Source organism: Oryx dammah, unplaced genomic scaffold (genome assembly GCF_014754425.2).
Source record: "Oryx dammah isolate SB20612 unplaced genomic scaffold, SCBI_Odam_1.1 HiC_scaffold_1, whole genome shotgun sequence".
Lineage (NCBI taxonomy): Eukaryota > Metazoa > Chordata > Mammalia > Artiodactyla > Bovidae > Oryx > Oryx dammah.
In genome coordinates this window covers 83,242,974-83,265,852 of record NW_024070185.1, presented here as the reverse complement: position 1 = coordinate 83,265,852, position 22,879 = coordinate 83,242,974, and the positions used below count along the sequence as shown (strand labels likewise).

The 22,879-nt window shown below is 42.9% G+C and overlaps 1 protein-coding gene across 1 annotated transcript in view; it reads right to left on the bottom strand.

The window, feature by feature from the left end:
- The window catches only part of FAM120A (family with sequence similarity 120A), a 117,472-nt gene extending 94,635 nt beyond the window's left edge, over positions 1-22,837 (bottom strand). Inside the window, exon 1 of the mRNA XM_040245618.1 lies at positions 22,364-22,837. Coding sequence (XP_040101552.1) covers positions 22,364-22,837 — 474 coding nt within the window. The remainder of the gene's footprint in view (positions 1-22,363) is intronic.
- Positions 22,838-22,879: the final 42 nt, after the last annotated feature.

Below are 22,879 nucleotides of genomic sequence, written 5' to 3'. Positions count from 1 at the left end.
AAAACTGACACAGTGATTCAGGGTGATGCAATTATGCTTTTTTAAAGAAAAAAAATTTTTTTCAAAGAAAAAGGTCACCTCTATACCACTGCCCTGGGGTCAAATATTCCTCCTTTCATATCCATCGCTCACCAGACAAGGCATACAACTTGTTCATCTGCGTATCAAGGGTCTAGGTTGGTACCTGGCATACAGTAAAAACTACTTAAGAAATGAAAAACTCTGGGAGTCCCAGTTCAGAAGTGGCCCCCCAGTCTTTAAATTATTTATAAAGGTTAATAGGATAAACTCTAACCAGTAGAAACTAACATCCATCAGAGCCTTATAGAGTGGTTTCATCAATCTGGAGAGAGCGGGATGTAGCGCTTTTCACAGCCATTTCCTTCCACAGACCCTTTCCCAAACACAATTCCCTGTTCATTCAGAACACTTGATTTCAGACTGGCATTAAAAAGTCAGGTAAATGAACCATTAATAATTCACTACAAGACTAATTTGCAAATGATTAACAATATCTTTTTTCTTTTTTACTTTTTATTTTGTATTGGGTTATAGCCAATTAACAATGTTGTGATAGTTTCAGGTGAACAGCTAAGGGACTCAGTCATACCTATACATGTATCCATTCTCCCCCAAACTCCTCTCCCATCCAGGATGCCAGATAACATCAATCAGAGTTCCATGTGCTATACAGTAGGACCTCATTGGTTATCCATTTTAAATACAGCAGTGTATACTGGTCCATCCCAAACTCCTTCCATCCTCCTCCTCTCCCCTGCAACCATAAATTTGTTCTCTAAGTCTGTGAAATCTGTTTCTGTTTTATAAGTTCATTTGATTAAATATCTTGATCCTCTCCCAAAGCACATCTAACATGGAACAAATAGTTGTCTGCTAGAATTAATCTCCTAAAACAAAAGATAAAGGAGCCTGCTCAGTCCAACTCTTTGCAACCCCATAGATGTAGCCCGCCAGGCTCCTCTATCCATAGAATTCTCTAGCCATTACTTTCTCAAGGGGACCTTCCCAAGTGAAAGTCGCTTAGTCGTGTCCAACTCTTTGCGAGCCCATGGACCATACAGTCCATGGGATTCTCCAGGCCAGAATACTGGAGTGGATATTCTGAGCCACCAGGGAAGGCCAATTAATATCCTAAAATAAAAGATAAAGGAATCCCACCCTTAAGTAAACACAGACTTCAAATCTAAAGCAAGGTATATAACTGATTCACTTTGCCGTACACCAGAAACTAACACAACATTGTGAGGCAAGTTAAAGTCGCTCAGTCTTGTCCGACTCTTTGCCACCCCATGGACCATACAGTCCATGGAATTCTCCAGGCCAGAACCCTGGAGTGGGTAGCCTATCCCTTCTCCAGCAGATCATCCCGACCCATGAATCGAACCAGGATCTCCTGCATTGCAGACGGATTCTTTACCAATTGAGCTATCAGGGAAGCCAACCAACTGTACGTCAATAAATAATAACAATAATAAAGCAAGGTCAAGCAATCTGTGCCCTTTGCTCATCTTTCATCCTGTTCATCTTTCCTATTTCAAGTACCGTGAGTGACAGGGAGGAAAACCAAGAAGTCCAAGTTCCAGTTCTGGCTTGATGCCCAACCTATCTGGTAAGGAAGGTAAAATTCATGAATCTTCAAGGTTCTTTCACCTTCTAAAATTCTAGTATTCTTCCCCACTAGTTAACATCTATTATGCCTTTACCTGAGGAAAGGCTACATGGCATTAAGAGCCACCGGGTAACAGAAATGCAAACTTCCCTAGTCGCTCAGTGGTAAAGAATCTGCCTGCCAAAGCAGAAGATGCAGGTTCGATCCCCAGGTCAGGAAGATCCCCTGGAGTAGGAAATAGCAACCCACTCCAGTATTTTAGACAGGATAACCCCACGGACAGAGGAGCCTGGCAAGCTATAGTCCAGGGGGTTGCAAAGGGTCAGACTTGACTGAGTACAGAACATTAAACACTAAATCCTTTTCAGTAAAGGAACAATGGAAGTATGGTCTAACAGTTACTCACTTAGGGAAATAAAAACCTCACAGAACACCTAAATGAAAGAGTCTGGTTGATGAATACAACATGACTCTGCATTTGTACAAGCGCACATCATTGTAAACCTCATACAGAGAATAAACTTTAATATGCACAATGTAAAAAAATTCGCCAGCAGTCAGGAACGCTAGGCCAGATGCAAACTGACAAATGTGCTGAACTGTACTATAAGCTGTCTGTCACAGGGGTGCCGGTGAACGCTCTGCAATCATTTTCACATGTGTAAAAGGTAGGGGTAAATGGGCAGGAGATGATCTGGGTGTCTCCCTGTCAGAGAACGGGCTTACAAACGCGCAAAGGGAGGAGGCTAGCATGCTCCCGTGGTGTTGGGCTAGCCATGGAGAGATCCACAGATGACAACACAGACAGTCCCAGAAATCATCAGAGGTTAGCATGTGCATGGGGGCTGGTCTATAAACACACACACACATCTCCTATCTGTCAGCAGAGAGCCAAGAAGCAGCAGCACTCCAGGAGAAAGAACATCTATACTCTAATCAGGTTTCTAAATACCATTCTCCACTAAAAGGGACCAGAGCCTTTGGGAAAGAAGTGGGTAACGCCAGGGCAGAGAAATCCAAGATGAGCCTGGAACAAATACCTTGTGGCGCCAGGAAGGCAGGCAGGGTTCACAAAACAAAGGATAGGGTATGTCAGCGGCACACAAAAGCCCACCTGAAAGATGCCCAATGACCAAAGCTGAAACAATCTGTGCTACAAAATAAATATCGTAGTGCTGGGTATAACCAAAGTGCACAATGAACACATGAGTCGATACTGATAAAATACATGAAATAAAGGGGAAAAGAAGAGACAACTCTTCCCCCCAGAAGAATTCAAATAGTAATGTAAAACTCCTTCCCGTTTAAGCCCCACCCCTCCCCTTGAATGTATGCTGCACTTTATGACAGCCTCCAAAGAACCAAACCAGCAAAGAGGACAACAGACGTGACTCTGAGCAGATGCCCCGTGAACACCACTGTACAGCAGGCGGGCACTGCACCCCTGGAGCATTCTCCCCAAATCACAAGAAGACACCAGACAGCTCAAACTGCAGGCCAGCCTACGAAACGCCTGATCAATTCTCCAAAAGTGCTGAGGTCACAGAGACTAGAAGAAGCCAGAGGCCACTAAGGGAGACAAGATGCCTGAAGGCAACAGGGAATCCAAAACGGACACAGGTGGGAAATGGAAGATATCTGAATGAAATCCATAATGCAGTTAATGGCACATTTGCTGTTGTTCAGTCACTAAGTCATGTCTGATTCTTTGTGACCTCATGAACTGTAGCACACCAGGCTTCCCTGTCCTTCACTATTTCCCAGCGTTTGCTCAAACTCATGTCCATTGAGTTGATGATGCCATCTAACCATCTCCTCCTCTGTTGCCCTCTTCTTCTGCCCTCAATCTTTCCCAGCACCAGGGTCTTTTCCAGTGAGTTGGCCCTTCACGTCAGGTGGCCAAAGTATTAGAGCTTCTGCATCAGGCCTTCCAATAAATATTTAAGGTTGATTTCCTTTAAGATTGACTGGTTTGTGGAGAAGGAAATGGCAACCCACTCCAGTATTCTTGCCTGGAGAATCCCATGGACGGAGGAGCCTGGTGGGCTACAGTCCACGGGGTCTCAAAGAGTCAGACACGACTGAGCGACTTCACTTTCCAGTTACTTTCCACGCTTGGAGGATGGATTCTCCTGCTAACTTCTAAATAAAAAAAAACAGAGCTGTAACACTGATTTGTCTAAGAGCTATAACACGGTCTGTCCAAGACCTGAGGGCTGTGACTCGCCGAGGGCTTTAATGTCTGTCACTCCAAATCTTTGTTGAGACAAGACAGAACCGAGGAGTGTACACTCGCCTGACACTTGCGTTATTAAAAAAAAAAAAAGACTGACTGGTTTGATGTCCTTGCAGTCCAAGGGGCTCTCAAGTTTCTTCTCCAGCACCACAATAAGCAAGCATCAATTCTTCAGTCCTCAGCCTTCTTCATGGTCCAATTCTCACATCCAAAAATGACTACTGGAAAAACCATAGCATTGACTATACAGACCTTTGTTGTCAAAGTGATGTCTCTGATTTTTAATACACTGTCTAGGTCTGTCATAGCTTTTCTTCCAAGGAACAAGCATCTTTTAACTTCATGGCTGCAGTCACCATCCACAGTGATTTTTGAACCCAAGAAAATAAAATCTTCCACTGTTTCTACTTTTTCCCCATCTATTTACCATGAAGGGATGGGACCAGATGCCATGATCTTGGTTTTTTGAATGTTGAGTTTAAAGCCAGCTTTCTCACTCTTCTCTTTCACCCTCATCAAGAGGCTCTTTAGTTCCTTTTCACTTTCTGCAATTAGCATGGTATCATCTGCATATCTGAGGTACCAATGCTAATTTTTTTAGTTTTAATACTTTTAAACTATTAACTAGGATGTTAACATGTATGGAAGCTGAGTGAAGGATATTTAGGAACTCTCTGTATGATTTTTGCAACTCTTCTATAAACCAAAATTATTCCCAAGGCTATGGTTTTTCCTGTGGTCACGTATGGATGTGAGAGTTGGACTGTGAAGAGGCTGAGCGCCGAAGAATTGATGCTTTTGAACTGTGGTGTTGGAGAAGACTCTTGAGAGTTCCTTGGACTGCAAGGAGATCCAACCAGTCCATTCTGAAGGAGATCAACCCTGGGATTTCTTTGGAAGGAATGATGCTAAAGCTGAAGCTCCAGTACTTTGGCCACCTCATGCGAAGGGTTGACTCACTGGAGAAGACTCTGATGCTGGGAGGGATTGGGGGCCGGAGGAGAAGGGGATGACCGAGGATGAGATGGCTGGATGGCATCACAGACTCGATGGCTGTGAGTCTGAGTGAACTCCAGGAATTGGTGATGGACAGGGAGGCCTGGCGTGCTGTGATTCATGGGGTCGCAAAGAATCGGACACGACTGAGTGACTGAACTGAAGTTTATTTTAAAAAGAAACAAAAAGTCTGCAAGACACTGGGAGATTGTTTTAAACTATCTCATCAGGGGAACAAAGCACTGAAAGGCATGAAAGGCAAAGTCTCCAAGAGTCTATCATATGAAAACATAACTCTCCCCAGACAGTCCAACTGAGGGAAGCAGAAAAGCCCAATGCAGACGGCATAAACCTGTGAATGGATGGATAAAATCCAACAACCAAGAATACCTGTAAGAGGTCCAGTGAACAGTTCTTCAAGACTCACATCAAAGAGCCTGGTAAAGAACCTGGGGCAGAGAATTGGATGGGATGAAAAGAAGACTCAATGCAAGGTTTGGGTGAAGATAGGAAAATGCCTGGGTTGTATCAAAACAAAGCCTGAGAGGCAGTTATTTAATTTAAAATAAAAATTAAATTCTAGAGATTAAGCTTCTGAGGATCAGGGTCTAACAGGTATCAGTTGTTCTTTCTCCTGTGAGTGTGTCTTCTGGTCTGAACATCTCGCACTCCTGTTTCCCATCTTATCTACTCTATCCCTTTCCCTGTGTCTGTTTCTGCAATTCCCTAGCCTTCCAGCTCCTGGCTCAGACTGGGCACATGATGCTTAACCAACACGGTGTGTCTAGCTCTTAATTCTTATTTTAGAAATGAGTAAAAACTATCAAATACAATGTTGGGAAAATTATTTCAATTTGAACTCCCAAAGAGTATAAAGCAAGCTAAAAACTTAAGCCCTGAGACCTACCTACTTACAGGTGATAAAGAAGGGGTTAAGGCCTCCTGTGAGAGTGAACCAGACTTGGAATTATGCATACCTTCTTAAAGAAAACCCCAGGCGAGGAACCAAAGACCATCCACCAGCTTAAAAGGCACCAGGCCTTGACTGATTTTTGCGATGGCTGCCATCACAACTGCATCAAAATGCGACTCCAGATCAAAGGTGTGAAACCCTGGAGCTCCTGTGTGCACAGCATAGAGCATTCAACGTTGCCTCTTGATATGCGTTTTGGTATCACAACCAGGCTGGGAACCACCGAACACCTCACCTCACCTCTCCGCCCAGAAACACGGTGTCACCAAGAAACACAGTGTACAGAAGATCTTCAGTAGAAGATCTTCATGTTCAAGATCTTCAGTAGTTGGCAAAGCGCCCTATTTTTGGTCCCAATGAAGTACTTTATATTTAGCTAGGGGTAACTTTATGCTACTATATTTTTGCCACAGAATCTTAGGTAAATCTTTTTATTTTAATAGTTTTAATTTTCATTATTAAAAAGACACATATATCAAAAATTCACTATTTTTTACAAAGAATAATGACTGAAGAATTCTCAAGCTACTTTGCAAGTGTATTTATTTATTAATGCTGAAAGCAGCTACAAGGAAAGTCCAATAAGAATGAAAAAGTAACGCCGTTACTTCCTCCTAATCTCCAGTGAAGAAGCACTTGTACAGTGAGGTTTTCTATCTCTGGCACCAGGTAGGTGAACTCCATTACCTATTTTCTGTACTTCCATTTCTTCATCTATAAAAATAATAGTACTCCCCTACCTTAGAGGGTAGCCGTGATGATTAAATGAATTATTACATGTAAACAGCTCAGAATCATTCACAAAAAATAAGCACTCAACAAATGTCAGCTACTATTTACTTTTAGTAAGCTCTGTGAGAAAGGATCTGCTTGTTCATGGCTTTTCATGCAGGACCTAAGTTCTCTGACACAAAGGAAAAAAATACCCTATGTGGTTCTTCTTTAGAATAATTTTCAGAAGCTCAAGGAATAAGGTGACACATCCTCCAACCAACCGCCAGATTTAAAAGATGTAACTTAACCTGAACAGAAGAGGATATAAGTTGAGCTAAATTCTGAGATTAAAAAAAAAAAAAACTCAGGCTCTGACCTTTATCCAAAGAATTCTAGACGCTAGGTTTTATTTAGATGGGTAAGACTTATTCAGGCTATTTACTACCTACCCAAGTAGAGCTGTCTCAAGCAGACCCCATTTCCCCCTCAGTCAGTCTCTCCCATGGGAAGTTTACATAACCCTCTTATCCTTATCCAGAGGTCAGAAAGAATGAAATCCACAATCACAGAAAACTAACCAAACTGATCACATGGACCACAGCCTTGTCTAATTCAATGAAACTATGAGCCATGCCGTGTAGGGCCACCCAAGACGGACAGGTCATGGTGGAGAGTTCTGACAAAACGTGGTCCACTGTAGAAGGGAATGGAAAACCACTTCAGTATTCTTGCCTTGAGAACCCCATGAGCGGCATGAAAAAGCAAAAAGATAGGACACTGAAAGATGAACTCCCCAGGTCAGTAGGTTCCCAATATGCACTGGAGAAGAGTGGAGAGATAACTCCAGAAAGAATGAAGCAATGGAGCCAAAGCAAAAACAACATCCAGTTGTAGATTTGACTTAGAAACCTGGAATGTTAGGTCCATGAATCAAAGTAAGTTAGAAGTGGTTAAGCAGGAGACGGCAAGAGTGAATATCGATATTTTAGGAATCAGTGAACTAAAGTAGATGGAAATGGGTGAATTTACTTTACATGACCATTATATCTACAGCTGTGGACAAGAATCCCTTAGAAGGAAAGGAGTAGCCCTCATAGTCAACAGAAGAATCCAAAAAGCAGTACTCAAAATGGTTGCAATCTCAAAAATGACAGAATGATCTCTGTTCGTTTCCAAGGCAAACCATTCAATATTACACAAATCCAAGTCTATGCCCCAACACTAATGCTGAAGAAGATGAAGTTGAACAATTCTATGAAGACTTACAAGACCTTCTAGAACTAACACCCAAAAAAGATGTCCTTTTTATTATACAGGACTGGAATGTAAAAGTAGGAAGTCAAGAGATACCTGGAGTAACAGGCAAATTTGGCCTTGGAGTACAGAATGAAGCAGGGCAAAGGCTATCAGAGTTTTACCAAGGGAACACACTGATTGGAGAAAACACCCTCTTCCAACAACACAAGAGAAGACTCTAAACATGGACAACACCAGATGGTCAATACCGAAATCAGACGGATTTTATTCTTTGCAGCCAAAGATGGAGTCAGCAAAAACAAGACTGGGAGCTGACTGTGGTTCAGATCATGAACTCCTTATTGTGAAATTCAAACTTAAAGAAAGTAGGGAAAACCACCACACCATTCAGGTTTGACCTAAATCAAATCCCTTATGACTATACAGTGGAAGTGACAAATAGATTCAAGGGATTAGATCTGATAGAGTGTGTGAAGAACTATGGATGAACGTTTGTGAAACCATACACAAGGCAGGGATCAAGACCATCGCCAAGAAAAAGAAATGCAAAAGGCAAAATGGCTGTCTGAGGAGGCCTTACATATAGCTGAGAAAAAAGAGAAGTTAAAGGCAAAGGAGAAAAGGAAAGATATACCCATTTGAATGCAGAGTTCCAAAGAAAAGCAAGGAGAGATAAAATAAGCCTTCCTCAGTGATGGATGCAAAGAAATAGAGGAAAACAATAGAACTGAAAGACTAGAGGTCTCGTCAAGAAAATTGGATACCAAAGGAATATTTCAAGCAAAGTAGGGCACAAATAAAAGACAGAAATGTCTTAATCTCTCCTAACACAAGCAGGAGAGATTACGAAGAGGTGGCAAGAATACACAGAAGATCTATACAAAAAAAGATCTTCATGACCGAGATAACCACAATGGTGTGATCACTCACCTAGAGCCAGACATCCTGGAATGCAAAGTAAAGTGGGCCTTAGGAAGCTGGTGGAGGTGATGGAATTCCAGTTGAGCCGTTTCAAATTCTAAAAGATGATGCTGTGAAAGTGCTGCACTCAATAGGCCAGCAAATTTGGAAAACTCAGCAGTGGCCACAGGACTGGAAGAGGTCAGTTTTCATTCCAATCCCAAAGAAAGGCAATGCCCAAAAATGTTCAAACTACTGCAAAATTGCACTCATCTCACACGCTAGCAAAGTAATGGTCAAAATTCTCCAAGACAGACTTCAACAGTACATGAACTGAGAAATTCCAGATGTTCAAGCTGGATTTAGAAAAGGCAGAGGAACCAGAGGTCAAAATGCCAACATCCATTGGATCATCGAAAAAGAATGAGAGTTCCAGAAAAACATCTACTTCTGCTTTGACTATGCCAAAGCCTTTGACTGTGTAGATCACAACAACCTGTGGAAAATTCTGAAAGAGACGGGAATACCAGACCACCTGACTTGCCTCCTGAGAAATCTGTATGCAGGTCAAGAAGCAACAGTCAGAACTGGACATGGAACAACAGACTGGTTCCAAATCGGGAAAGGAGTACATCAAGGCTGCATACTGTCACCCTGCTTATGTAAACTTATATGCAGAGTACATCATGCGAAATGCCAGACTGGATGAAGCACAGTCTGGAATCAAGACTGCCGGGAGAAATATCAATAACCTCAGATATGTAGATGACATCACCCTTATGGCAGAAAGTGAAGAACTAAAGAGCCTCTTGATGAAAGTAAAAGAGGAGAGTGAAAAAGTTGCTTTAAAACTCAACATTTAGAAAACTAAGATCATGGCATCTGTTCCCACCACTTCATGGCAAATAGATGGGGAAACAGTGAGAGATTTTATTTTCTTGGGCTCCAAAATCACTGCAGATGGTGACTGAAGCCACGAAATTAAAAGACACTTGCTCCTTGGAAGAAAAGCTACGACCAACCTAGACAGCATATTAAAAAGCAGAGACATTACTTTGCCAATAAAGGTTCGTCTAGTCAAAGCTATCGTTTTTCCAGTAGTCGTGTGTGGACGTGAGAGTTGGACTATAAAGAAAGCTGAGCACTGAATAATTGATGCTTTTGAACTGTGCTGTTGGAGAAGACTCTTGAGAGTCTCTTGGACTGCAAGGAGATCAAACCAGTCCATCCTAAAAGAAATCAGTCCTGAATATCCACTGGAAGGACTGACGCTGAAGCTGAAGCTCTAGTACTTTGGCCACCTGATGGGAAGAACTGACTCATTGGAAGAGACCCTGATGCTGGGAAAGATTGAAGGCAGGAGGAGAAGGGGTCAACAGAGGATGAGATGGTTGGATGGCATCACCAACTCGATAGACATGAGTTTGAGTAAACTCCGGGAGTTGGTGATGGACAGGGAAGCCTAGCAAGCTGCAGTCCATGTGGTCACAATGAGTCAGAAACGACTGAGTGACTGAACTGAACAAGTAGAGCTGAAAAGTGAGAACATGAAAGTCAATGCCAATTTGGTGGAAGATTTTACTGTTGTTTAAAGAGCAATTTCATTAGCAATGTCTCTAAAAGTAAATCTCTCCTCCTCAGGAAATGTGAAATTGTGGCTGAACAAAGTGTTTTACCTTACACAGCTCTTGGTTATTCTATAAGAATTGTTTACAGTGGTCTTAAGCAAGGAAAATCAATTTCTTTTAAAATAAGGGAGTGGCACATGAAAAGATTCTCAACTTCATTGCTGCTGCTGCTGCCGCTAAGTCGCTTCAGTCGTGTACGACTCTGTGCGACCCCACAGACGGCAGCCCAACAGGCTCCCCCATCCCTGGGATTCTCCAGGCAAGAACATTGGAGTGGGTTGCCATTTCCTTCTCCAACGCATGAAAATGAAAAGTGAAAGTGAAGTCGCTCAGTCGTGTCCAACTCTTAGTGACCCCGTGGACTGCAGCCTACCAGGCTCCCCCGTCCATGGGATTTTCCAGGGAAGAGTACTGGAGTGGGGTGCCATTGATGGCTACTATAAGAAAAAAAGAGAAGTAAGCAAGTATTGGTGAGTATTTGGAAAGACCTGAATCCTCACACGCTGCTGGTGGAAATGTGAAATGATGCAGTTGCTAAGGAAAATGGTATAACAGATCTCAAAATATAAAATCATCATATGAACCAGCAATTCCATTTGTGGGCATATACTCAAAAGAAATGAAGGCAAGGATTCAAACAGATATTTGCACCCCCATTTTAACAGCAATACTATTCATGATAGCCAAGAAGTAGAAGCAACTTAAGTGTCCACTGACAGATGAACAGATAAGCAAAATGGGGTCTATCCACACAACACATTATTATTCAGCCTCAAAAAGGAAGGAAATTCTGACAAATGCTACAATACAATGAACCTCAAGGACATTATGCTCAGTGAAATAAATGCAGTTAAAAAAAAATTAATTCTGTGTGATCCCACTCATATGAGGTAGTCAGATTCATGGAGACAAGAAAGTAAAATGGTGGCTGCCAGAGGCTGGCAGAGAGGAACAGGAAGTTAGTGCTCAACGAGCACAGTTTCACTTGGGAAAGATGAGAAAGTTCTGAAGACTGACAGTAGTGACTGCATGACAGTGTGAAAGTGGTTTTGCATCCACTGATATGGAAGGCTGACTGCACTCACTGTACTATGTCATTTTACATCAGGGATTTGAGCATCTTTGGATTTTGGTATCTGAGGGGGATCTTGGAATCAGTCATCTGCATATACCCAAGGGAAGTTTGTGAAAGTGAAAGTGAAGTCGCTCAGTCGTGTCCGACTCTTTGCGACTGTAGCCCACCAAGCTCCTCCGTCCACGGGATTCTCCAGGCAAGAATACTGGAGTGGGTTGCCATTTCCTTCTCCAGGGGATCTTCCCGACCCAGGGATCGAACCCAGTTCTCTCATATTGCAGGCAGGCACTTTAACCTCTGCACCACCAGGGAAGCCTTAATTCCATTTAAAAACAGGTAAAATGGTTAAACTTTTGTTATTTATATAGGTTATCACAATTTAAACAATAAAAATATATAATGATAAAAAGAGAGTGGCACCCCATCTCCCTGTCTTCTCAGGAAACCTAGGCACTTGGTGCCAAGACACAACTTCCTACTTGTCAAGAGAAATTTTATCTTTTCTTTGAGTAATGACAGTATATATGTAATGTATAATATCTGCCAGCTTACATAAAAGGGTGAGATTTCTTCTTTGCAATCTCTTTAGCATGTTGTCTGTGATGCAACTGCAATCTGTTTCAATGCTTATTCAATTAAGAAAACTCTTTTCTTTCCCTGCTTAAAAAAATTAGAGTGAATGTCATAAAAGAAATGCAAGTTAAACTTCATAAATTTTTAAAATAATAAAATGATAAAAGGAATGTAGAAATACCAACATCATTTGTATTCAGTGTTTATTCAGCCTACTATATTAATCTAATGATTCCATTAACTCCTAGCAATATTCAAGTTTTGGAATTTAGAAAAATGAATCTCAGATGGATGCAATCTATTTCAAAGGGGTGACACCTGCAAACTCTTTTATTTAAAAGTTTTAAAGTACACAGGTATGGTTCACAGGAGTGAAGGTGAAAGTCACTCAGTCATGTCCAACTCTTTGCAACCGCATGGATGAGAGTCCGCCAGGCTCCTCTGTCCTTGGAATTCTCCAGGCAAGCATACTGGAGTGGGGAGCCGTTCCCTTCTCCAGGGAAATCCTCCCAACTCAGGGATCAAACCCAGGTCTCCTAAACTGCAGGCAGATTCTCTACTGTCTGAGCCATGAGGGAAGCCCCCACTTAAGTACAGCAGATTGAAAACCCATGGAGCCTATGCTTATCCAAACAGTCAAGTGAGGCCCTCCTTGTCTGGACTGGCTGGCACTCCTGCTCATGAAGATGAACAGTACACTCCAGAGCCATGAAAACTCAACCCTCCAGTAATATCCCTTTCAGTATATCTCCCCACAATACTTAGCCTAATATCAACAGGGTAGCTTCAATTTTTCCAAAGAAATAAATTTATTCCAGAGACAAGAGGGAGGCAAGTAACCAGGGTACAAAAGAAACACGCTTCTAGATCACAGATCCTTAATTTCACAGATTCACCATCACCTTTGCAGATAAATCAGTGTGCCAAATTCAACTCTACACTAGTTCTAAGATGCCTAGAAACAAGGTTTGATAGAAGTCATGTGTAAGAAGGAAGAAATGATGGCTAACTTCAGCCAATTACCCTAAGCAGTCACCCCTTTTATTCTTCAACACAACTCCTAAATTAAGCAGCATAAAGAGTTTACTCAAAGGTAAAGCGTCTGCGCCAGGTGACCAAGCTGAGACTACTTACCTATGAAATGACAAGACTCTGGGTTTGAACACAAACTTTCTACCATCTTTCTGCTATCACTGCCTCGCAAAGGGGACTGAATAATGGTCGTCATCCATCAGAGGACTTACTTTCTAGAGAAAATAGTGTTGTTAGGCAGACTCTTTGAGAAAATATAAACATAAGTAAAAAACAAATGATGTCAGCTATATAGAGACATTTGCAGGATTTTAGAGTATTTCTAGCTGAACTCTGATTCATTTATATTTAATTGTTCTATTTATAAAATTCTTTCTATAAATCCACTGGAAAATAAATCTAACTTTTCAAATCCTAAAGTATCACTTTCCTAGGGTGAGGGTTGAGAAAATAGGTAAAGGAAATCAAAAGGTACAAACTTCCAGTTATAGTTGACCCTGAACAACCCGGAGGGAGGTGTTGACGGGCCCCAGTTCTCCACACAGTCAAAAATCTGTGTATAACTTTATAGTTAGTCTTCCATGGTTCTGCATCCACTGATTCAACCAACCACAGATTTGGCTGTAGGACTGTAATATTTACTATTGAGAAAAAATCCACATATAAGTGGAGCTGCACTGTTCAAACTTGTGCTATTCAAGGGTCATCTCTATCTGGAGGAGGGCATGGCAACACACTGCAGTATTCTTGCCTGGGGAATCCCCATGAACAGAGGAGCCTGGCGGGCTACACACAGTCCATGGGGTTGCAAAGAGTCGGACACCACTGAGAGACTAAGCACAGTATACTTGAAAGTTGCTGAGAAGGCTTAAAACTTCTCATCATAAGAAAAAAAAAGTATAACTATGTATGGTGATGAATGTTAACTAGACTTACTGTGGTGATCATTTCAAAATATATAAATATAATGAATCATTATGCTGTGCACCTGAAACTAATATAATGTTGTATGCCCACTACATCTCAATTTTTAAAAAAGAAGTAACTCCTCTTCATATTACGAGGCATTTATTCCTGTGGTCAATTTCTTACTAAGACTGGAATGTGTAGCATGTTTTAATTAATTCCTGTCCACTGTATGAATTCTCATTGTATAAAACAAAATGAAGAGCACCGTGGGTCTAGAAATATATTAGAGAGAAGGTATGTATATTTATGTATCTTATTTAGAAAACTAAGTTGCAATTCCTTTTAATTACTTCTCTTCCTGTTTCAAACATTTATATGGCTTTACTAAGGCCCAAAGCCTAGAATTCTCTGACTTCTTATCACCAGGATTTCCTAGTACTGGCACTGCTGATATTTGGGAATGGGTAATTCTTTACTGTGGGGCTGAACTGCGCATTGTAGAACATTTAGCAGCATCCCTAGCCTGCAGCTGAAATGCCTTCAGTTGTGACAATCAAAAATGTGTCTACACACTGTCAAAACCACCAGTCCCCAGCCCCAGTTGAGAACTACTCACTACTCTTCACTGACTAAACAGACTGTCCTATGGCATCAAACAAAGTTCCAAACACTGCCTGGGGAAAAGGAGCCCCAGCTTCCATTAAACACCTTAAAGGATTCCATTCGTTTCTGTTATATTCACTCCTCCATGCCTGGCCTATAACAGGCACTCAATATTTGCTAAAGAGAGAGTGAATCATCATCAGGAACAAGTCAGAAAAGAGAGTATAAGAAAGTTAAGGTGAGAAAATAAATCTTACTTAATGGCCATTGATCCAGGTTTTAAAAGAAAATAATTACATTTGTCTGCCTATATAAATAGAACAAGGCAAATATATAATTAACAAGCTGAATGCCTATACTAAATATACAGGAGGACTAAAAATAGTCCCCAGTCTCAAGCAGCTTATAGTTAGTGGGAGAGATACACACACAGGTAGCTATAATAAAGCTTTTGAGATGGGCTTTGTGGTAGAAGTAAAATTCTAACAAGCAAAAGTGGAGTAGACAAGAGGGACCAACATCAGCAGTTAGGAAACAGTGAACAGTCTGGTTGGGAGCATTTTAAAAGTATAATAGAATTGTGAATATGACAGAAGGTAGAATGGACTCAGATTGCAGGAGGGTCTAAAAGCCTAAACAGTAAGTTTGGATTAAGGGTTCCGTTCTAGTCGTTGCCAGGAGAGTGACTCACCTGACGACCCTGCAGGCTGCTCTGACACTGTACAAGAGGAGTTCCACTGTTGACACCAGGCGTGGGGGCCCAGACACATCCAGAGGCAATCCAGACTAACACCCACAGTAAAGACACAATTTAATATAATGATATTTACCCTTAGTATATGTCTTGCATTCTACTTTTTATTCTATTTTATTGTGTCAACTTTTCTAAATGCCAATAAACACCCAATAATTCGGTTTTACAACCCACCAGCACATTTGCAAGGCACTTAGGCCTTTTCAATAAATTTGGTGAGTTCACATGTTGGGGATACTAGAAATGAGGAAGAGAATTGTGAGAGGCTGCTGGGCTAGAACTGACGTGTCATACTGCGGGGAGTGGAGGATGGAATGATAAAAATGTCAAAGATGATTCTAGGGTGGTTAAGTGTAACTTTGAAGTGGGTGACCATGAGGTTCAAACCAGTAAGGGCTAAAAGTGAAACCAGAACAGACTGGGAGAAGAGAAAATTGTGGAAAGTGAAAAAAGAATGCAGGATACATCAGTAGTGGTCAGGTTCTCGGGGGGCATGCAGTTTGAAGTCTTATTATTCTTCCTGATAATCATGGGGAACAAACTCCAGGGTAGCTAAAGTGAAGTTACAACAGTCACTAGAGGTGAGTAATCTGAGGCCAGATGAGAGATGAAAATAGTCAGTTTGTATGCTGAATGGGATATTGTAGAAATAGTCTCTAAGTATATAAAACTAGCTAAACTAGCTGCTCAAGTCTTTAAGAACAGTAAAAGGGTACACTGGCATCTGTCAAAAGCCAAAAGAGTATGTGCAGTTTCATTTTTAGTTGTTAAATCGTTCCCAACTCTTTTGAGACCCCCATGGACTGTAACCCGCCAGGCTCCTCTGTCCATGGGATTTCCCAGGCAAGAATACTGGGGTGGGTTGCCATGTCCTTCTCCAGAGGATCTTCCCAACCCAAGGACTGAACCCACACTTCTTTGCCACTGAGCCATCAGGGAAGCCCTCTCTGTTATATACTCTTCTCATAATCCCCAATATTATCTCTTTTGAGGTTGATACTATGCACAGACAGACTCCCCTGGTGGCTCAGTGGTAAAGAATCCTCCTGCAATGCAGGAGATGTGGGTTCAATCCCTGGGTTGGGAAGATCACCTGGAGAAGGAAACGGCAACTTACTCCAGTGTTCTTGGAAAACTGAAATTACATGGACAAAGGAGCCTGATGAGCTACAGTTCATCAGGATGCAAAAGAGTAGGACACAACTTAGAAATTAACAACAGCAATAAAACATAAAAGTTCTGGAGAATTATGGCATTTATGCAAAGTTATATTTCAGTAACTCCAGGAAATGGAAGTACTTTGATAAAAAGGGTTCAACAAGGCAGAAGAGAAGAGGCAGTGGGCTTTGATAACTCTAACTTTAATCGTAAAAAAGGCCAGAAGCGGGGGGAGGTTTAGAAATGGGTGGTAATTGTTGATAAATATCAGTGCTTAAGTCACAAATCGGTGTCTTAAGAGCTGAATCTAGCCTGGAGTCCATTTTACTTGGCTCAAAGGTGTTTTTTAAATGGGATGATTTCAAATAAAAATCTGATTTCTGACTTCCTTGAAAAATCTCAAGGTCTGGCAAAGTTGCCTCTATATTCTTGTAAGGCTTTTAAAATGTGCACACTCTTGGATCCACCAAGTATGTGTGTCATACCATTTGTAGGAGATGGATAAATTATGGAACACTATGGCATTCGGAGAAGGCGACGGCACCCCACTCCAGTACGCTTGCCTGGAAAACCCCATGGACGGAGGAGCCTGGTAGGCTGCAGTCCATGGGGTCGCGAAGAGTCAGACAAGACTGAGCGACTTCACTTTAACTTTTCACTTTCATGCATTGGAGAAGGAAATGGCAACCCACTCTAGTGTTCTTGCCTGGAGAATCCCAGGGACGGGAGAGCCTGGTGGGCTGCCGTCTATGGGGTCGCACAGAGTCTGAAGCAACTTAGCAGCAACTTGGCAGCATGGCATTAAAAGACGCTTACTCCTTGGAAGGAAAGTTATGACCAACCTAGATAGCATATTCAAAAGCAGAGACATTCCTTTGCCAACAAAGGTCCGTCTAGTCAAGGCTATGGTTTTTCCTGTGGTCATGTATGGATGTGAGAGTTGGACTGTGAAGAAAGCTGAGCGCTGAAGAATTGATGCTTTTGAACTGTGGTGTTGCAGAAGACTCTTGAGAGTCCCTTGGACTGCAAGGAGATCCAACCAGTCCATTCTAAAGGAGATCGGTCCTGGGTGTTCTTTGGAAGGAATGATGCTAAAGCTGAAACTCCAGTACTTTGGCCACCTCATGCGAAGAGTTGACTCATTGGAAAAGACTCTGATGCTGGGAAGGATTGGGGGCAGGAGGAAAAGGAGACGACAGAGGATGAGATGGCTGGATGGCATCACCGACTCGATGGCCATGAGTCTGAGTGAACTCTGGGAGTTGGTGATGGACAGGGAGGCCTGGCGTGCTGCGATTCATGGGGTTGCAGAGAGTCGGACATGACTGAGCGACTGAACTGAACTGAAAGAAAGCAAATTGCTGAATAATGTAGTGATCACATTAATGTTAAAACTAAAACTACTATGATAATATATGATATATAGAATATACATAGGGAGCCGCTGTGGAAAAGAGTATGGTGATTCCTTGAGAAATTAAACACAGAAATACCAAATGACCCAGCAATCCCACTCCTGGGTACATATCCCAAAGGACTGAAAACAGGGGCGCCCAAAAGATTTTTGCACAACCATGTTCAAAGGAGCACCATTCATCAGTGCTATTCACTTGGCTATTTCACAATAGCCCAAGGGGAAGTAACCCAAGAATCCATAACGTAAATGTGGTTCATCCATACAACAGAGTATTATTCAGACAGAAAAAAGGAAGGAAATCTGACACAGTGTTATAATATGGATGAACCTTGAAGACATTAGGCTAAATGAAATAAACCAGTCACCAAACTGGCACACTTGAAGAAAACAGATTTTAAATGAGTATTTTAAATGGATGGCTGGTTTGACTTATAATGTGGTCAATTCAGAATTCTAAGTATTCCCTGATCAATCAGTGATCTTTAAGAATAAAAGCATATTGCAAGTTTTCAGTGTCTCCTGGATAGAAACTGTGCTATCTAGCAAAAGCATTTTTGCTATCAGCTCTGACCTGAGAGTGAACTGCGGGTAGGCACACCCCTATAGCATTCTTACACAATGAAACCGAACTCTGACTTCAGCACACTACTTCCCTCTTAAAGAGGTTACTGGTTACCTTTCCCCAGACACTGCTCAATCAGCAATCCCATTTCTTGCCATATAAAATTAGCAACAAAACACTGAGGGCTAAAGGAGACAGCATCATGAGAGAGAACCTAGCATGGAACTGGAGCCCTACGGAGTAGTCCCTCTACCCCCATCATGGACACAAAGAAAGAGCATCGCCACAAGATCTCAGGCCACAGGCTAACCTCACATTCTTCCAGTGACTTAAAACACCAGCTTTGCTTTATGTGAGATCTCAGTGAATACACAAGGACTTCATTATAAACCTGCACACCAACCCCACCACAAGTCTTGAGGCAGAAACATTTAGGAAAGTTCCAGGAACTTAATGCCACCAAGATTTTTAAGTAAACATCAGTCCTCACTAAGTTTCAAAGGTTATGATGACTCAAGGCACACAAGAGGAAATGCTCCTCGCAACGAACAGAAGCCAAATTCAGGCCAGGCAATTTAATGACCTGAACAAAATTAGCTGATGTGTGGGCCAACTTCTAATGGTTAAAGAAATACAATTATTACTCTAGTGAAGACATACTCTTCTAAGCCAAAAAAGATTTCTCAAAGCAAAGCTGACAGGAAATTAAGCCTTTCTGCCAGTTTACAGAACCCTGGAGAGGGCCAATACAATGGTAGATTTTTATAAGAAAAATGCTTCATATGCCCAACATTATATATGGTGAGATGCTTGTGTAAATTGCTTTGCCAATTTTTACTTAACCTTTAATTAAAAAAAAAATTATACAACAAAATTAACTTTTATTTACTTTTGATATATAGCTCTATGCTTTTAAAACATGCTACACCACAACCATCAGGCTACAGAACAGTTCCATCACCTCAAAAAGCTCCCCCCGTTGTCCCTTTATATTCACACCTTCGTGTAACCTGTCATCTGGTCCCCATTTACAGCCTTGTCTGCAAGAGAGTGTAATATAAATAGAATCATACCTTTTGAGCCTGGCTTCCTTGCGTGTATCAGTAGTTTCTCCCTTTTTACTGCTAAGTAGTATTGCACGGTACCATAGCCTATTTACCTCTTAAAGGATATTTTGGTTGTTTCCAGTTTGAGCTATTATGAACAAAACTACTATGAACAATCAAATAGTTTTTCTGTGAGTAATAGTTTCATTAGGAAAACACCCAGGAGTACAACTGCTGGATCATATGGTAAACCCATCTTATAAGAAACTAAGGGAGCTATCTTTCAGGGTGGCATACCATCTTACATTCCCACCAGCCATGTGGGACGATTCCAGTTGCTCAGCATTCTTGCCAGCATTCTGGCATTGCCGGAATTACTTATTTTAGCCATTCTAACAAGTATGTAGTGATATGCCATCATGGTTTTAATTCACTTAACCATTTTAATAGGCATTTTTCTATAAAACAGTACCTGCTGTTTCACTTCCTTAGAGAATGCTGAACATACATTTTCCCCCAAAGCATCCCCCTGGAGTAAACCATACTACCCCTCAGGGGCTACTGAAATAGGGTTGTCTTATTTGTTTCTAAAGACGCCCCAGAATTACGTGTGCTTTTTATAGCATTTTCTATCCTCTCCCTTGTAAAGTGTCACTTCTTGCTATTAATGGTGTGCTTGCCTATGGCAGACTTTTCCTCTGCACCCTTTTCTCAAGCTGACTTTAGAAACAGGTAACTAAGCTTATCAGAATTACATCTGAAAACGAGAGGGCAATCTACAAGGGAGAAAAGTTGATTCTTCAATGAGGAAACAGAAAGCTTTTTTTTTTTCTTTCGGATCACTATACCAAAACTTCCTGACCTCTCATTTGGCTGCTGAGAAATTTTTAGCAGCTAAATTTCTTAGGCGTTTTCCAAAAAGGTGAGCCTGCCTGCTAAGTGTACACCAGGGAATTGAGTCATTACTATGTTAAACTGTAAAATTAACATTATATTGTGATTCTATATCAGGAATTCAAAGTTTATCTAAAGCAAAGTGATTATACACTCAATTATATCTTGAGTCCAGAAACCTAAATGGAAGTAATCATCTTAATTCTAGTTGCTTACTTACTCACACATTGGTCAAAATTCTAAGCACCTAGCAGGTGAGACATTTATAGGGGCACAAAGACAAGTATCAAGAAATTTTACAACTAAAAAAGTATATAGCAGTTCTTTCAAAAGATAGAGACCATGTACAAACACTGAATCTAATCCTAAGTAAAATCTATGATGTTCCTTTGAAAGCCATTTGACTAAAAAGCTCATCGTCTTTTCAGTAGTAAGTAGTTTCCATCTTTGCACAAGACAAAAGTGTTAACACTCAAAGCATCTTCTGGAAGTGGATCACATCAGGGAATTACACTTACTTCTCAGAGAGCCCAGGCTCCAGGGCAGAAAATGCCAGCAGCAGTCCCTTGCTCTCACCCGATCTTCCCCAGGGACGCAGGCTAGGTCTCTGCCATATTCACAGACCAATCGCAGCTCTTCCAGCAGCCTCGACCCGCAGACTTAGAAACCCTGTCACCAATTGCATTAGGATCGGGGTGGGACTTCCGCTATCACTTTAGGCTTAACCACCACCATCTCAGCACAGGCAAGAGCAGTCAGGAAGTTCGAATTTCACAAACTTTGGGATCAAGCACAGTTCAAGCAGAAATAAAGGAATAACAAAGACATTGGAAGGCAGAGTGGCCAAACTCAGAAAAATAAAACAGCCTCCCCCTAAGAACTGTAAAAGAAGAACAATGAAAAACGAAGCAATCAAAACTCAAGTCAAGGGTCACTGGTTTGCATCTTATTTCTACCCGGGCTACTAGGTCCTGAAGCACTCCTTGGCCTGAGTTCAGGGAGGAGCCCTCTGCCAAAAGGAGAGCAGAATGCTGGACAGCCAAAGCTCTGATTACCTGAGTGCACAGCCCAAAGTGGTGGTGTTCTTACTGTGCAGAGAGAAATAAATCCTGGAAACTCTGATTCACTGACTTTGCCTGATCCTGGACTACTTTTTTCACATCAGACACACAGAACCAAAGACTTTTTCACGCAGACTAAATCATAGCACTGACAATATCCCATGATTCTTTGAAACCCAACACACAAAAATCCGACAATTTCTCTAAATACTGTTACCTGACTGGGAACCTGGTCCTAGCCCTGCGTTCTCAAGAGAAAGCCAACTCCACAGACCTTGCCCAGGTCGAACCGGGGCGACAGCAGTAGGCAGTGGCTGGAGACCCCTTCCTGTCGCCATCTAGTTCACTTGCTCCCACAAAAAACCTGTTGCTGTTCAAGCCTTCCAAAATCGAAAACCAGAGTCTCATAAAAGTTCAGGTTAGTATTATGCCCGCTTCAAAGTGTGGAGGAATACTCAGGATCGCAGCGAGTGCCACTGCACCTTCCAAGCTTGCAGTTATCCGCTGGTCCTACGGTTCTCGGCCGGCCTGGTGCAGCCGAGGTTCCCAGACCCCGGGCACTCGGCAGCCGGCCGGGCTCCAGGCGGCGCGTCCATTTTGCAGCAGGTCAGACCTGGAGGGGAGAGGCGCCTGCGGTCCCCGGCGCCCAGACCCCCAAACCCGACCCAACTCCAACTTCAGACCCTGGCCTGCCCAGACCCAGACCCCAACCGAATTCCAGACTCCGACCCAGGCCTGGCCCCTGGCCCCAAACCCCAAACCCGGACTCAGGCCCAGACCCCTGGACCATCCCTGGTCCCCCAAACTCCAGTCTAACCCCGACCCACCCTCCCTTAAATTCAAAGGACCCCTTAAATTCACGCAGACCTACGCCCGGCTCCGGTCTCCAACCCCGCCCCCGGCCCACGCGGACCCTAGTCCGCCTGCTCGCCCGGCTGGCCGCACCTTGACGTGGAAGCGGATGAGCGCCAGGCGGATGCAGTGCGCCATGCAGACGGGCGGCAGGAACCAGACCTTGGGCGGCGGGGTGCCCTTGTTCTGGACATGGCTGACGATCTGCTGCGCCGTCTGGCGCTCGTTGCCCTGCCGCTTGACCCACTCGTGCAGCCGCGCCTTCTCAAGCGCGCCGTTGAAGAAGACGAAGAGCTCGATGTTGCCGCCGAAGCAGGCCTTGGCTAGCGCGGCCAGGTAGCCGAGCATGTGGTTCCACTGGCCGCCGCTCACCCAGTCGGTGTAGAAACCGCCGTAGAGGCGATGCAGGCAGTTGTCGGCGTCCACCAGCAAGCGCAGCGGCGTGTGCGGGGGCCGCTGCCGCCCGCCGCCCACCAGGCTGCCCCGGGCCAGCTTCTGCAGCTCCACCGGCACCACGGCGCTCGGGCAGTGCTTCTCGATGTAGTCCTGGAAGCCCTGCACGCCCATGGCGGCGGCAGCGGCGGGCGCGGGGCGGCGGGGCGGCGGGGC